This window comes from Epithele typhae (assembly GCF_022376455.1).
Source record: "Epithele typhae strain CBS 203.58 chromosome Unknown BXZ73scaffold_2, whole genome shotgun sequence".
Lineage (NCBI taxonomy): Eukaryota > Fungi > Basidiomycota > Agaricomycetes > Polyporales > Epitheliaceae > Epithele > Epithele typhae.
Window position 1 is genome coordinate 778079 of NW_025954193.1, and position 14173 is coordinate 792251.

Here is a 14173-nt window from a genome sequence, read left to right on the forward strand (position 1 = left end):
CGGCAGACGGCCTGGGAGGATGAGAGAGGGAACGTGTGCGCTGTGCGGGGCGGGTGAGAGAGACGGCTGCCACCGTCGTCGAGCGTGTCGAACCGAGATTGATTGGGTTCAGCAGACTCGCCAGGCACTGCGGGAATCAGCGGCAGGGCAGGCGCCCAATTTTGGCGGAGGCAACGCCCGCTAGCGCCGGGTCCGACAGTGCGGGGTCAGAGAGCCGGGCGCGAGCGTCGCCTGCATTCAAAACCTCTTCGCCTGTCCCGCAGCAGTCAGCTGCTCGTCCCTCGTTCTATATCCCCCTCCTTCCCCCACGCATGTCCTCGTCTTGAGCCCGCCCCTCCTCTGCGGTCCTCAGGCGCGCCATGCTCTCCGCCCTCCTCCTCCTCGCCGCCTCCCTCCACGCAGCCACCGCAGCCGCCCTCGGTGCCGCCCCCCGCTGGAGACCAGACCTGCGCGGCTCCAAAGTGACCAGAAGCCTCCGCGCGCGTAGCAGCATCCTGGGAGGCCTTGGCGATGGCCTCACGCCGAGCACCGTTGCCCCGAATACGACCATCGTCCCCCTCACCCTCGCCTCGGACAAGCAGTGAGTGTCCTCTTCCCTCCGCAGCACCCCCGACCCGCCCCTGCCCGACCGTTCGCACTCACTCAGTCTCCCTCCAGGACGTATTATGCGCTCTCCAAAATCGGCAACGTCAATCTCCGCCTCGCCCTCGACACCGCGTCCGCCGACCTCTGGGTCGTCTCCTCGGACTGCACGAGCAGCGACTGCGATCTGCCAAGATACCCGCTCGCCTTCGAGAGCGCGACGTTCGGCGCGGTCAACAGCAACAACACGGCTTTCGAGATTAGCTATGCGGACGGCACAGGTGCGTGTTGCGCGTTTCAACGTCGCACCGGTCCCTCAAGTCCCGTTCGTTCCAGGCGCGAAGGGCTTCATTGCCCGGGAGTCTGTGAGCATCGGTAATATGACGGTGGGGAACCAAGCACTGGGTGAGTAAAGTCGGTTCATGTATGCGTCTCCACATCCGCGCGCGAAGGGCAGGTGTTCTCGCTAGGGCACCCGCTTGATGCTTGTCTCTGCTGTGTTTCGCTTGGCTCGCGCGACAATCTACGCAGCTGCTCCATTCGGCGCCTCGCGCACTTGCGTTCCGCCACATTCTACCCGATCCACGGAACGAGTGCTGGCTTACCCGCAATGTGCTGCTGCCTACCGGATGCAGTATCATGACAGATGGGATGCCTTGCCTTGCGACCCTCACAGGATGCGTTTCGGGTGGCGTGTTCATCATGCTGTGCAGAAGATCGTGGTGTTCACAGTGGGGGAACCGTATGCGGCCTGCCTTGTCTGGGCGGACAGTCGTTCTGGCCCGAGTGCTAAACCATCATGTGTTCGCAGGTCTGGTGTCGTCATCAACCGTTCCTTTTCCCGACGATATCAGCGGCGTGCTTGGTCTGGGCTTTCCCAGACTTTCCAGCATCTCGTCCGCGGTGGTAAATGGTGAGTTCGGAGCATGGACCGGACGGAGCCGCAAACATGCTCAAAAACATAAACAGCGACACCGTTCTTCTCGACTATGGCGCAGAGCGCCGCACTCAGTTACCCTGTGTTCGGCCTGAGCTTGACACGAGACTCCAGCGGTAGTTTGACGTTCGGTGCGCCAACAGTCAATAACCTCCTAGATGCAGAACATACTGAACGCCAATGGGTCTATAGGGGGCATTGATAGTTCTGTTGTGAACAACAGGACTTTGATCGAATGGAATGAGGTTGTGCCGTTTGCACCGTTTTCCGGATCGTCGGGCAACAGCTCGAGCTATCTGCACTGGGTAATTGGCCTGGAGTCGATCTCGGTATGTATCTCATTTGAAACACATTCAATCGGCTAACCACAGTGGTGCACAGGTCAGCGGGTCTTCAATCACTCCGAACCCTTCCTTCCCCGCACAGACGATGAATACTTCCCTGGCCCTGATCGACGCGTGCGTCCTGCTCCAACGGATCACATATAGGCTCGCTGATTGACACCCTCCTCATTCCTTGTGCTCGTGCCTGACAGTGGAACCAGCGGGATTATCGGTCCTTACCAGGATGTGAGTTCACTACATGGGCGTCTGCCAGGGCATGACGACACCGGTATACTGACACGAGGCTGCCTGCAGGTCGCGCAGATATTCTCCAAGATTGAAAGCGCTCGTCTTGTAGATGAAGGTCGGTTCCGACTTTCTCGGGGTGCCGTCAGCTATTAAGCTCATGAATGGGTTTAGACTCTGGCCAGTGGGTCGTGCCTTGCGAGGTCCAGGACACCATTGCGTTCAACTTTGGGTATGTTTGTCTCCGCGTTTAGCCTTGCACACTCGACGCTCACCGCTGTGACAGAGGCGTTGACTTTCTCATGCAACCCACCGACTACCTCATCGGACCTGCTTCTGGAAATCCCAATCTTTGCCTTTCATGGCCTCAAGGCCGCGCCCCCCAGGCTGACGGCATCGACTGGCAAATTGGTGCTCCCTTCTTGCGGACAGTCTATTCGGTATTCAGGCAAGTGTTCATGTATACCGAGCATTGAACGTGTCGGTTGATCTCCTCTTAGCCATGGTATCAACGCCAAGGAGCCGCCTATGCTTGGCTTCTACTCCATCGCCAACGCCACGACGCTCACTCAGTCCACCGCCTCCGTCGCTGCCTTCCTCGCCTCAAACTCGGCAACCGTCGCGACCACGCTCCCGAACTCGCTCCTCAACACGCCCACCACATTCACGACGCCGACATACACGTTCAACACCTCCGTCTCCGCTTCCGCCGGCCAGGTGTTCACGACTGGACTCGCCAACGCGACCTACACCCCCGCGCTCAACGCCAAGAGCCTGAACGCGACGAGGCTCGCGACGCTCCTCCCGTCCCCAACGGCGGTCACGCTCATCATCACGGACACGAACGGCCAGATCGTCACGACGGTCTCGCACGCCTCCTCGACGGTCACACTTGGGGTCATCCCCGGTTGGACGCAGAGCGGTGCGCGCGCAGGGCGCGTCGCGTCTACGCTCACCGCTGTGTGCAGCGCGCTCGCGCTCGCGTCGCTGACCTCGCTCTCGTTGCTGCTGTAGCCCTCCCGGCGATATTTATGACATATTCAGTAGCGTAGTTACCTTTCGCCCTTTCTCCGTACATAGTTTGTTCGTTTACGCGCATCTCGCTGTGGACTTATTTCTCTCAGTATCGTGGTGGACTTCGTTGTTTCTTTCGTTTTCTTTTTCTTTCCACTCCTCTTCTCTTGGCTTACCCTGGGACGACCCTGCCATACGGACTAAGCCCACCCATCCACGACACGTCCGATGCTGTACCACACAGAGACATTACCCATGCGCCTGTGACTAGCATTCTCTCCGTCCTCCGTCCTTCCTCCCCCACGCACAGTCACCCTGTCCATACCTTAGATCCCGCGTTAGTTCGTAGGCGTACCCGTCTGCCGCGCAGTAAGAAAGAAGTGTACGATGCGTTTAAAAAGCTGCGTTACGACAGGAGGGCCATGACATTACAGCGATCGTGGTATCGAATCTTTCGCCGTCATTTACCCCTCAAACGCATGCTTCTCACAAGATTCACCGCCGAGACGAGGGGGTAAAGCGCAGGAGATTAAGATTCTGCACTGATTGCCATCGAGAGTACATTACACAGCGGTCGTTCCTTCGTGAGTTGTATACAGTACATACACGCGGTCGTTTGGGGCTATAATCTTCCCAGCCACGTACACACAGACCGGTCGGCTACAGCTTGGAAGCGGGGAGTCAGAGGAGCTTCGCGACCTCGGCGTCGATCGCCTCGGGGGTCGTGGTCGACGCCCAGCGGTGGACGACCTTGCCCTCCTTGTTGATCAGGAACTTCTCAAAGTTCCACTGTGCGCGGGTACGAGTCAGCGACGGTGCTCAGGAATCGGGCGCGCAGTGGGAGCGTGGGCGTGCAAACGCGGGACCAGGACGCAAACGCGACCGCCATCGCAACCGACGGCACAAGGGGGGCGCAATCGGGGTCGCGGCCGCGCACTCACCTTGATGCGCGTGAGGCCGAGGAGGCCCGCCTTCTGGCTCTTGAGCCACTTGTAGACCTCGTTCGTGCCGTCGCCGTTCACGTCCGACTTGGCCATGAGCGGGAAGGTGACGCCGTGGTTGAGCTCGCAGAACTCGCCGATCTTCTCGTCGCTCTCGGGCTCCTGCCCCCCGAACTGGTCCGCGCCGGCGCGCGTTCGGGGGCCGCGGGAGCGGGCGGGCGGGTGGACGTGGGTGTCCAGGGGCAGTTGATCAAGCGAGGGCCGAGGGGGTGGGGAGCGCGGCGATGAGCGAGAGACGGTCGAGGCGTGGGGAGGAGGGACGCACCTGGTTGCAAGGGAAGCCGAGGATGAGGAAGCCCTGGTCCTTGTGCTTCTTGTACAGGGCCTCGAGACCCTTGTACTGGGGCGTGAAGCCGCTGCACGGTTGGGCCCTCGCCGGTCAGACGTCGGAAGGCAACGCGGGGGGGCAGGCAAACGAGACGCACCACTTGGACGCGACGTTCACGATGAGGACCACCTTGCCGCGGAGCTGCTCGAAGTCGTATTCCTTGTTGCCGGGGCGCGTGGCCTTGAGGCTGTAGAAGGACTCGTCGGACATGGTGGAGGCGAAGGTGCGGTGGAGGATGGAGCGGGAGCGGATGGTGCGAGGGCAGGGGCGTGCGTGCGATAGGGCGTGCGAGGTGGACGGGCGAGATGGGGCCTTAAAAGCAGGACGGGAGAACACTGCTCCGACGAGGCCGAGGCGATGGGATGCGGGAGTGCGCGGCGCGGATCCTGCGCGCGAGGAGCTTCGGGGCGCAAAGTTCGCAAGCACGACACGTCGCGAGATGGGCTGCATATATATGGCTGCGTGCTCGTGCGTGCCCAATCGCTGGCTGTCCGAGACGGCGTCGGGATCGCGCACCAGCTCACACGGCGTCCCTGCGCGTCACACCGTCTGCATGACAAAGCTCGGGGCGGGTCCAGCCACGGTCGCCGTTCCTCCCTGCGCTCGCGCGTTGGGGCGTTCACACGTTGAGGCCTTCAAGCCTTGGGGCGGACGCGTGCCTCGTATCGTCAAAACAATAGTGCAATAACGTGCGGTTATGGAAGGATATCTCTCCATCGAGCTTTCCTCACAGGTATGCATGTAGAATCGATAGACATGGATTGCTTCGGCGAAAGTGAGTACTCATCGGTCTGTTACGTGCTCAAACCCTGTCACCCTGCGATGCGGGGTCTCGGCTGCAAACCCGTGATAGTTGTTGGCCTGCATCGGAGGCCATTCCGTGAACAGGCGTGAACATCATCTCCAGGAGGAAAACGGAGGAGGCGTCGGGTTGTGACTATTTGCAGTTGTGTGACCAGTTGAGTGCCCTGTGATTACTTACGATCCACGCACCCTGAGTGTGGTGGATGGGTTGTCGAGGAGTCAGCAAGCTGATGTTGCAGGCACACACCTCCTCATAATGTTTTTCCGTACGCCGAGCTCGTCTTCTGGCAGGCCAGCGTCGCGGGCGAGTGCGCGTGGTCGGGGCACGATCTCGCCGTCGGAGGTGTGAACGCCTTCTCGCCCGTTCGATCGCCTCTTCTAGTCCCGTCTGTGTGCGGAGTGGCGTGCTGTGCGTCGTAGGCCCCTTGCTTTCGGCTATACTTCTTATTTTTCTTCTGCAGCCTGCGAGGGTAGATGCTCTGAAGTGTGCACTGCCTGTCCCAGGTATTCCTGAGCCTCGAGGACTACCACGCAGTACCGACTCACGGGATGTCAACCCAGGGCGACCCGGAGGTGCTCGCGCCGAGACGCGAACGTCATGCGGTGGGATCATACGGACTTGAACTAGACGGCGGGGGCATATTTGTGGGTCGGGTCGGGGTGCATTCGGCGCCTCTTTCGGCGGTACTCGAAGCCGTAGGGTTCCTCGGGTCGTGTGATAGGTGGACTGGGTGGAAGTGATAACGAAAACAAATGAGATCTCAGCCTGTCCTTGTGTCTGGTCGCCTGAACATGCCCTATCAGTTCGCGACTGTTCAGAGCGATACAGAGCGGTATGCGAGAGTTTATGGGGGGAAAACTCACATCGTCCTGTGAGTAAATATGGTCCGGGTTTCATGCGGGGGCGCTACACCAGAAAAGTTGCATCCACCGCAGCCGGAGACCGGGCGGCCTCGTGCATCAAGTTCAAGCTGTGACTGATGAGGCCTAGGGAGAAGTCCAGAGTTTCAAGACAGCATTGAGTTCTGTTGGATGGACCACACAACCAATTGGTGACCACGAACTTCTGATGCTCCGGTTTGAGTTCGACCACTCGAGACACTTTACGATGTATCTATTCAGTAGCTGAGGAAGAACACTCACGGTTGTCGCAACGGCGTCACGCTCCACCACATGTGATAGCCTCCGAGGGGTCGCATTTCCACCTGTGAGTACAGCCGTGCATCAGCGGAAGAGTTGTGTGCCGCCCGAGCTCGTTATATACAGAGTCCGTCGGAGATGCTCACTCACCTGAATCTCTCCTCCAAGCACTCCTCGATTGCGACATCCTCCTCCTGTGAGCCTCTTCACCATGGCGCCAGTCTCAACCGTCGTCGATTGGGCGCCCTATGCGGGAGTGAGCTTGGTGTGGAGGTTGTTCAGCCTCGTCCGATCTGGGCTTGCGATGACGATTGGTACGGAGAGCCCAGTGTTGTGGTGGTTGGGTTACCGAGGGAGGAGTGCGAACGATGACGTCGAAGGTACGCACCCTACGCATCCTGCATGCTGAAGACTGTAACCAACGCGCTGAAAGGCCCATTTTACGTGCTTGGGGCCCCGAGCCGGCAAGTGGACCAAGGGAAGGCGGTGTTGGCATCGCCAGAGGATCTGAAAAGTAAGCACCTCGACGATGCGCGCGACTGTGGGAGAAGCCTGCGCTCACGCGGAATCCAGCCTCGGACCCATTCCTGCTCGTGCTCGAGGTCAAGGACGCCAAGGGCGACCCGATCCCGTTCGCGGAGGTGGACCTCTGGCAGGCGACGTCCACGGGCGAGTACTTCTTCGCCTCCTGGCGGCTCCGCGGGCGCGCGCTCGCCGACGCAGCAGGGCGCGTCGAGGTCCTCACCGTGCGCCCGGGCGGGTACGCGGGGCGGCCGGGCCACGTCCATGCCGTCGTCTCCGGGGTCGCGGGCGTGCACGTCCCGGTCACGACGCAGGCGTACGTCTGCCCGGGGAACCGCGCGGAGAGCATGTCGACGGAAGTGTGAGTGTCCTTCCCTCCCCTCCCCTCCCCTCCCCTCCTTCCTGTTTCTTGAGGGCCGAAAGGGTCTCCATTCCACGCACCGCGTGCCCCATGTCAAGCTCCGACCGCGCGACCGGAGTGGCACCCCCGCCTTCCCCGTTTGGCGGCCTTTGTTCTCGCTCGCGCGTCTGCGACCGGCGCAGAGGGCTCAGACTCAGAGGGCTGAGCAAGGACGTCGACGTCGCACTGCCCCCCGACCCGTTCGAGAAAGAAAGCGCTGACGGCCACTGCACACTCACAGGGCGAACATCTGGCGGTCGCGCCGGGACCGGAACGTCGTCCGCTGCTGGACGGTCGCGCCCGACGCGTCGGGGCCCGAGAAGCTGCACTTCGGCTTCCCGAGGCTGTCCGCCGAGCACGCGGACCTGCGGGAGAGCGTGGGGTGGTGGGGCGCGCGGATGGCGGAACGAGGCATCGAGCGCGATGTCGTGGCCGTGGGGGAGCACGTCGTGCGGCTGTCGAGCTGCTGAGCGGTTTGGGGTTTCGCACTCCGGGGGCGTTGTCGCGGGGGTTGCTAGCACTTCGTATGGTACTGCCAACGTTTCTTTGTGTCGCTTCGAACTGTGGGCACGGAAAGGGAGAACAAAGACGAAAGAAGGGGGCATCGTTGACGTTGGAAACGAGCGGCGGCGCCTCGAGACGAGACAGGGCCGGAGCGTCCGCAAGCCTGCCCTCAACTCGACGCGATCACATGACCGATACATGCAACATATGGCTCTCAATTAGCACGCGTCGTTCCTAATATGACGGTCTTTGCCAAGATGCTCAATCTCGTGGGTCAAAAAGCGCAGAGCTCACCTCTGCACGCACATAGTTCCCCCCTCTGCTCTGTTGGCGCACCGCTGAGCCAAAAGACAGAGATCGAGCGCACTGGTAGTACAGTGCGGGGCCAGTGCACAGGCCTTCGGGGCGCCTATCTAGGCGCCCTGGCTCAAATTGAAGCCGGCCCGCGACCCTGCGCGACCGTGCCCACAAACTGGACGCGCGGGAAGGGCCGCCGGCGGTGCATCGCCTGCGGTAGCGCCAACTGCCCCTTCCGTCGTCCGTTATCTGCTCACCCCGCCATCTGCTCTGCCCCCCGTCTTCTGCAGATTGTGGTCGGTGGCGCCCAGAGCGATCGGAACAGACTGTCGATGACTCGGTCGATCGCGCTCTCACGCCGGCGCTCCGCACACGCGAGCAGCGAGGGCGGACCGTACGTCTGAACGCTGGAGCCGTGGGTCGAGATCGCCCGCAGTGCCGTGCGCGTCATTTGGCGGGGGGCACCGCGAGCGCGGGTGCGAGCCTCGCGCGGGCGGTCGGACGGGAGCGTCGGTCGTCGGGCCCAAGAGCGGAATGTGCGTGTCCGCAGAGCGCGCTGGATCGGGCATGTGCGCGACCTTCTAGGTTACATGGGCAGGAGCGCGAGGTGGGCGTTTCCCAGCACGTGAGAGGACCACACTGGGCGATGGCCACAGACCCGCGAGTGCGCGCACCAACACTCGTCTCCACGCGGGCCGGGGCTGGCGAGGGTGGGGGCGCTTTGGCCTTGCTAAGCGAGGCTTGCAAAGGCGAGTGTCGCGATCATCGTCGCTCAAGGCCTCAAGGGCGGCGGGCCGCGGCGGAGGACAAAGAGTGAGCCACACGGCAAGACTGAGTTCAGGCACTGGGGACCGAATACAGTGCGCGCTCGTTCTTCCCAACGCGTACGCGCTCACGTGCCCGCGCGACAACTGGCGCTTTTGGATTCGAGGCGGGGTATAAAACGCTTCCGCCTCCTCCCCTCCTTCGTTCTCATCCCGCCCCGCCCGCGAGTCCTTCTGCTCCCCCGCACCCCCAATCCCATCCCAACCATGTCCTCCTCCCCCTCGAAGACTGCCTATGATCTCTTGACCGAGATCAACTCCATCGGCCATGTGCCGAAGCTCCTCCAGGACAACAACGCGGTGTCCGCCATCGCGAGCCCCAGCCCGGTTAGGGCATTCGCCACCGCTTCGGCGGTCATCAAATGGGGAAAGGAGGTCGACAACGCTGAGGTGAGCTTCCGCCACACCGAGGACCATCTCCTTGGGTGGTTGCTCACGCCACTCTCAAGGACGTCGACTGGAAGCCCAAGCTCAGCCCTCAGGAGAAGGTCGCGATGATCTTCGCGAGCAAGGGCTGGCCTCTGGGCCGCGAGCGCCTTCCGGCCGAGCGCATTCCCCTCCCCCCCTCCCCACTCCCACCGTCGCCCGTGGGTGCGGCCGCCACCGTGAGCGCCAAGGAGGAGGAGAACCCCCGCCTCTCGTTTTCGCCACTCCCCTTCGTGGCGTACACCCCTGGATTCTTGGGGCTCCGGAACGTCCGTTCGCCTTCTCCTTGGACCATGATGGGCTCCCCGCTTTCGTGCAGCACCACGAGCTTCCCCGGCTCCCCAGACCCCTCGGAGCTTCCGCCACCGCCTCCCTCCTGGCTCCCACTGTCGAAGCAAGACGAGCTCCCCGCCCTCAACCTCTCCGATGTCCGTGTCATCGAGGACGTCCAGTCGGATGCCTACAGCACCATCGGCTGGACGCCCCGCCACCAGCCCGGCCAAATCCCCCTCGAGCGTTCGCCCTTGGCTCGGTCCGAGACGGCATCTTCGGTCTCCTCGTCGTGCTTCATGGGCTCCCTCCTTCTGAATCCCGACATGGACTCTGCTTACTTCCCGGAGTCCAAGCTGCCCCTCGCCGCCCGCGCCCCCGGCTATGGACGGCCCCGCAAGGGCAACGGGGCTTCGTACTCTCCAGGCGACTGGAGCGTGCCACAAGGACAAGACGGGTTGTGGTCGTACACACGGGACTCCTTCGCCGGGAGCCCGACCACGGGACGCGTCCTCTGATGGTCGGGCTGCCCAACGAGAAGACCGCGGAGGATGGTGCGACTCACCTCATTGGTAGTCGCATCGACGAGGCGTAGGCGCAAGTACCGTTGATGGCTCGACCCCATAGAGGGCGGCCAAGAAGGACCCAGAGAGCACGTCGGGCCCCCGGACGCTAGAGGCAGAGGTGCAGTAGAAGTTGGATGGACGTCGCTTGGATTAATTGTCGCCGTCTCTCCGGAGGCGGCTTCGTGTCTTGGTTTCCTCTCTATCGGTTTCTCTCTCTCCCTGATCGTTTGTACGTTACCTGTCGTCCGGGTGTTTGTATCGCGCGCCTCCTTCGGGGGGCGTTGTCGATACAAGTGTCTGTGCTTGTGCGGTGCCTGTTGTTCTGGTGTTTGTATCGCGCGCTCCCTTGTGGAGCATGTAGTCCCTAGTGTTGTGTCTGCTCAATGTATCCGTGCGTTGGTGAACTCGAAAGACTACTGTGTGCACTGAGTGTTGATCAAAGCAGTCCGGCCGACTTTTGGAGGTGGGACCATGCAGGAGGCTGCGAGAAGGACGAGCCGCGACTGATGCGGTGCTCGCGTTGAGTTCGTCATCGAGCGCCTCGGTGCTGGGGATCCGGCAGACGGCGACGCGTCGTGGCGGCCCGGCGAGCGTCGCGTCAAAGTTGCCAACTTTACTTTCCGTCGTCGCCTCTGCCCTCGACGTCCTCGTCCCCCTCCCTCTCCTCTCCTCTCCTCTCCTCTCCTCTCCTCTCCGCTGTCCCCTGCCCCAAGGTAAGCTTCTTTCCGTCTTCCACGCTCATTCTAACCCATGTGCCCGCCCAGATGAACCCGTTCGCTCTGGTTCACCACCAGCTCCGGCGCAGCTTCACCAGCCCGCCCCGGTGCGCCCAACCTGTGGCACTCGCCCGCCGCGCCCACACGCCGCCCTCCATCACCACCACCCTCGCCCGCCGGCACTTCTCCGAAAAGCCGCGCAGCGCACCCGAGGCCGCCGACGCTGCGCCCAAACCGAAGCCGAAGGCGTCGACGCCGCTGCGGCGCTCCGCGTCCGCGTCGCTCCCCATCCGCGCGAACCCGACCCCGACGCGGTCCGAGATCCACCCGGTGACGACGCTCGCGACGGCGGAGCGGTACGCGATGGGGCACCTGCTCGCGGCGCTGCCCGAGGGCGCGGTGCTGCTGCACGACGCGTGGTGGGTGCCGCGCTGGCGGCCCGCGGCGGCGGCGGGGGAGAGCGGGAGCGGCGGGAGGGAGGGCGAGGTGTTCGTGTTCGGGAACGGGAGCTTCGTGTGCTGGGGCCTGGACGAGGAGGGCGCGAGGGCGTTCCTGCGCGAGGTGGTGTGGCCCGCGCGGGCGGAGGTCGCGCGGCTGAAGGAGCCGGAGACGGAGGACCTGGAGTTCGTCACGGACCCGCAGGAGTGAGTCGTTTCTCGCTTGCGCGCGGCGCGGGGGCTGAGGCTTTGTGCGTGCTGCAGGGAGACGCGGCTGCAGGGAGACCTGATCATCCTGGGCAAGCTGCCGCCGCTGAACACGGAGGCGTCGTTGCCGGCGAGCATCCCGCCGAGTGCGCTCCCGCAGGACACGCTGCTCGTGCGGTATGCGTACTCCCAGGCGCTGTCGCGGTCGACCGCGTTATCGGGCCTGGAGACTTCCCTGGAGCACTACTTGTCGTCCATCGCGAACCTGCCCCGGGCCCTGCAGAAGACCGGCAAGCCGGGCCTTGGACGCAAGCAGCTCGTGATGAAGCTCGGAGAGCTCTTGCGCTTCCGCCAAGGGCTCAACCTCAACCGCGAAAACTTCTCCGACACGCCAGACTTCTACTGGTCTGAGCCCGTGCTTGAAGGTGCGCTCAAATCGATGTGTTGCCTTGTGTGGGACTCATGAAGATGTCAGGTTACTTCAACACTCTGAGCAATGCTCTCGAGATGAGAGCACGAATCCGGTCTGTGAACGACAAGATCACTTATGCGGCCGAGGCAAGTAACCCTTCGTCTAGGACTACGGCGTTCCGGCTGACCCGTCTTTCTTAGATGCAATCCGTTCTAAGGGAGCTGCTCACGGAGGTTGGTCATATTGCAAGGGTACCATTGACGTATCGCTGACATACACACCAGACGTCTGCCCACCGCATGGAGCTGATCATTATCGCCCTCATTGCCGTCGAAGTGGTCATTGTGCGTCCCTTTTGCTCTTTTTGTCACTGGGAGTTTCTGACACTTTCTTAGTGTCTCATCCGCGACGGTCCTGAGCTCTGGCACATGGTCTTCGGTGAAGACGAGAAGTCAACGAAGACCACTGAAACTGATGCATGAGATCACGTTTTGTGCTTTCCACCCTCCAATCCTGTTCCCTGCCCATCATCACTATTTACCGATCGCCACCACCCACATACCTCCACCACTCGCCGACCATCACCACTCACATGTAACTGCTATCGTTTTGCATATCATCGCTCATTTGCTCAAGTAGAGGTTGGCATCATAGAGGATATCAAATTATAATTCACAGTAGTTTGCTCGTTCTCGCTCATGCCAAACGTGACCGTGTGATGGAATAAATGCAAATCCGTAGCAGCAACCGGGATAGAGTACTTTTGGCGACTAGTCGGCCTACGACATGTCAACGTCGTCTTCGTCGCTCTCCTCTGCGTCTTCCCATTCCTCCCCATCCTCTCCGTCCTGCTCAGGAGAAGGCTGGATGCCTAACGACTCTAGCTTGCCTATCAGTTCTCGTGTGTGTTCCAGGAGAGGCGCATCTGGATGCTCCTGGCTCAGGTGCAACTGCAGATCGCCCGCATGAGCAAGAATAAGGAGGCGCGATGCAGGATGTCGCACGTACCATCTGGGTCGTCTCCAGGCAATCGCGTGAATCGCGCGCGAGCTCTTCCCACGTAAGTTCGTCTAGCTTACCGCCGTTCTCCTTCGCCTGCTCCGCCATGAGGAAGAAACACCAGCCTTCGAGGTACCACGCCTCGACCTCCTGGTCGTCTGAGGCCATGATGCCCTGCAGGACGAGCAGCGCGGGCGTGTAGAGGGAGAGCTCGAGGAAAAGCTTGACGATGGCCAGCCGTGAGGGTATAGGCGGTAGCCGCGGGTCATCTGTGCATTCAGTCAGTCGCGGCTCCACGCATCCGGACGGACGGACACCCACCGAGGTCGAGGTCTTTCCACGACTTCCACGCCTGCTCGAGGCACACCTTGGCGTCGTCCGGCCGTTCCTGCGACATCCGCACGGACGCAAGAGCCTGCAGCGCCTCCGTGTTCCCCGGGTCCGTCTGCAGCGCGAGCCCGAGCAGGTCCTCGCACGTTTTCTCCGCGGCGGGGTCGTCGCTGCGCCGCCCGCTCGCGCTCAGCCACACTCGGCGCACACACACCAAGCACGGACGCACCAGAGGCTGTACGACGGATCCATCCAGATCTCCACCATCCCGATCAACGCCCGGACGACGCTCCGTCGAGTCTCGGCCTCGTCGTCGCCCGAATCCGGCGCATCGGTCGCGCGCTCCTTCCCCTTCAGCTGCCCGGAGAGGATGTCGACGGCGGCCTGGTAGTGCCGCAGCGCCGCCTGCGGGTCGTCGTCGCTGAGCTGCGCGAGATACAGGTGCGCAGAGGCCGGGGGAGCCGCGGGCGCGCCAGGATGCGGGGGCACGAGCGAGCGGAAGGTCTGTGGGGGAAAGGTCGAGATCAACTACGAGCACAGAGAAACCCGGGCCCGGGGGCGCGCACCTCCTTCGCTGCGAGCAGCTCGCCCATCTCGAGCTGCGCGACGCCGAGGGCCTCCTTCGCCTCCGCGTTCGCGGGCTCGCGCTCGAGCACCCGCTGCGCGAAGCGGGCCGCGAGCTCGTAGTCGCACTGCACGATCAGCTCCTGCGCCTTCTCCAGCAGCGCGGGGACCGACGGCGACGGCGCGGACGCGGCGGCGGCGGCGGTTTCCGTCGCAGGCGGCTTGGCTTTGCGGGACTTGGGGCGGGTGCGGCCCATCGCGAACGCCTGCGGGTGGGAAGAGGTGGGGAGATTGAGGAGGGGGAGGAGGAAGATTATTGGGCGT

At 62.4% G+C, this 14173-nt stretch overlaps 5 protein-coding genes across 5 annotated transcripts; 4 read left to right on the top strand and 1 right to left on the bottom strand.

Moving 5' to 3' along the window:
* Window positions 1-359: 359 nt before the first annotated feature.
* On the top strand, window positions 360-4048 carry BXZ73DRAFT_86716 (acid protease; the record flags this gene model as incomplete). Its single annotated transcript, XM_048024289.1, has 13 exons — window positions 360-580; window positions 658-863; window positions 919-987; window positions 1394-1495; window positions 1552-1650; window positions 1712-1848; window positions 1901-1977; window positions 2055-2088; window positions 2158-2206; window positions 2263-2320; window positions 2375-2536; window positions 2589-3048; window positions 4010-4048. 13 exons carry the CDS (start codon window positions 360-362, stop codon window positions 4046-4048), a joined length of 1713 nt encoding a protein of 570 aa, XP_047883166.1.
* Window positions 4049-6777: 2729 nt separating this feature from the next.
* BXZ73DRAFT_96167 (Intradiol ring-cleavage dioxygenase) lies at window positions 6778-7767 on the top strand (the record flags this gene model as incomplete). Its single annotated transcript, XM_048026999.1, has 3 exons — window positions 6778-6889; window positions 6949-7258; window positions 7539-7767. 3 exons carry the CDS (start codon window positions 6778-6780, stop codon window positions 7765-7767), a joined length of 651 nt encoding a protein of 216 aa, XP_047883167.1.
* A 1362-nt stretch (window positions 7768-9129) lies between these two features.
* BXZ73DRAFT_73366 (uncharacterized protein) lies at window positions 9130-10136 on the top strand (the record flags this gene model as incomplete). The annotated part of the gene is made up of 2 exons (XM_048021886.1): window positions 9130-9312; window positions 9372-10136. The coding sequence occupies 2 exons, from the start codon at window positions 9130-9132 to the stop codon at window positions 10134-10136; spliced, it is 948 nt and encodes a 315-aa protein (XP_047883168.1).
* Window positions 10137-10948: 812 nt separating this feature from the next.
* Window positions 10949-12438, top strand: BXZ73DRAFT_38973 (uncharacterized protein; the record flags this gene model as incomplete). The annotated part of the gene is made up of 6 exons (XM_048018289.1): window positions 10949-11544; window positions 11602-11969; window positions 12020-12116; window positions 12174-12189; window positions 12241-12300; window positions 12352-12438. 6 exons carry the CDS (start codon window positions 10949-10951, stop codon window positions 12436-12438), a joined length of 1224 nt encoding a protein of 407 aa, XP_047883169.1.
* Window positions 12439-12735: 297 nt separating this feature from the next.
* On the bottom strand, window positions 12736-14106 carry BXZ73DRAFT_73368 (uncharacterized protein; the record flags this gene model as incomplete). The annotated part of the gene is made up of 5 exons (XM_048021887.1): window positions 12736-12906; window positions 12965-13224; window positions 13277-13455; window positions 13515-13789; window positions 13852-14106. 5 exons carry the CDS (start codon window positions 14104-14106, stop codon window positions 12736-12738), a joined length of 1140 nt encoding a protein of 379 aa, XP_047883170.1.
* Between the last annotated feature and the right edge of the window lie 67 nt (window positions 14107-14173).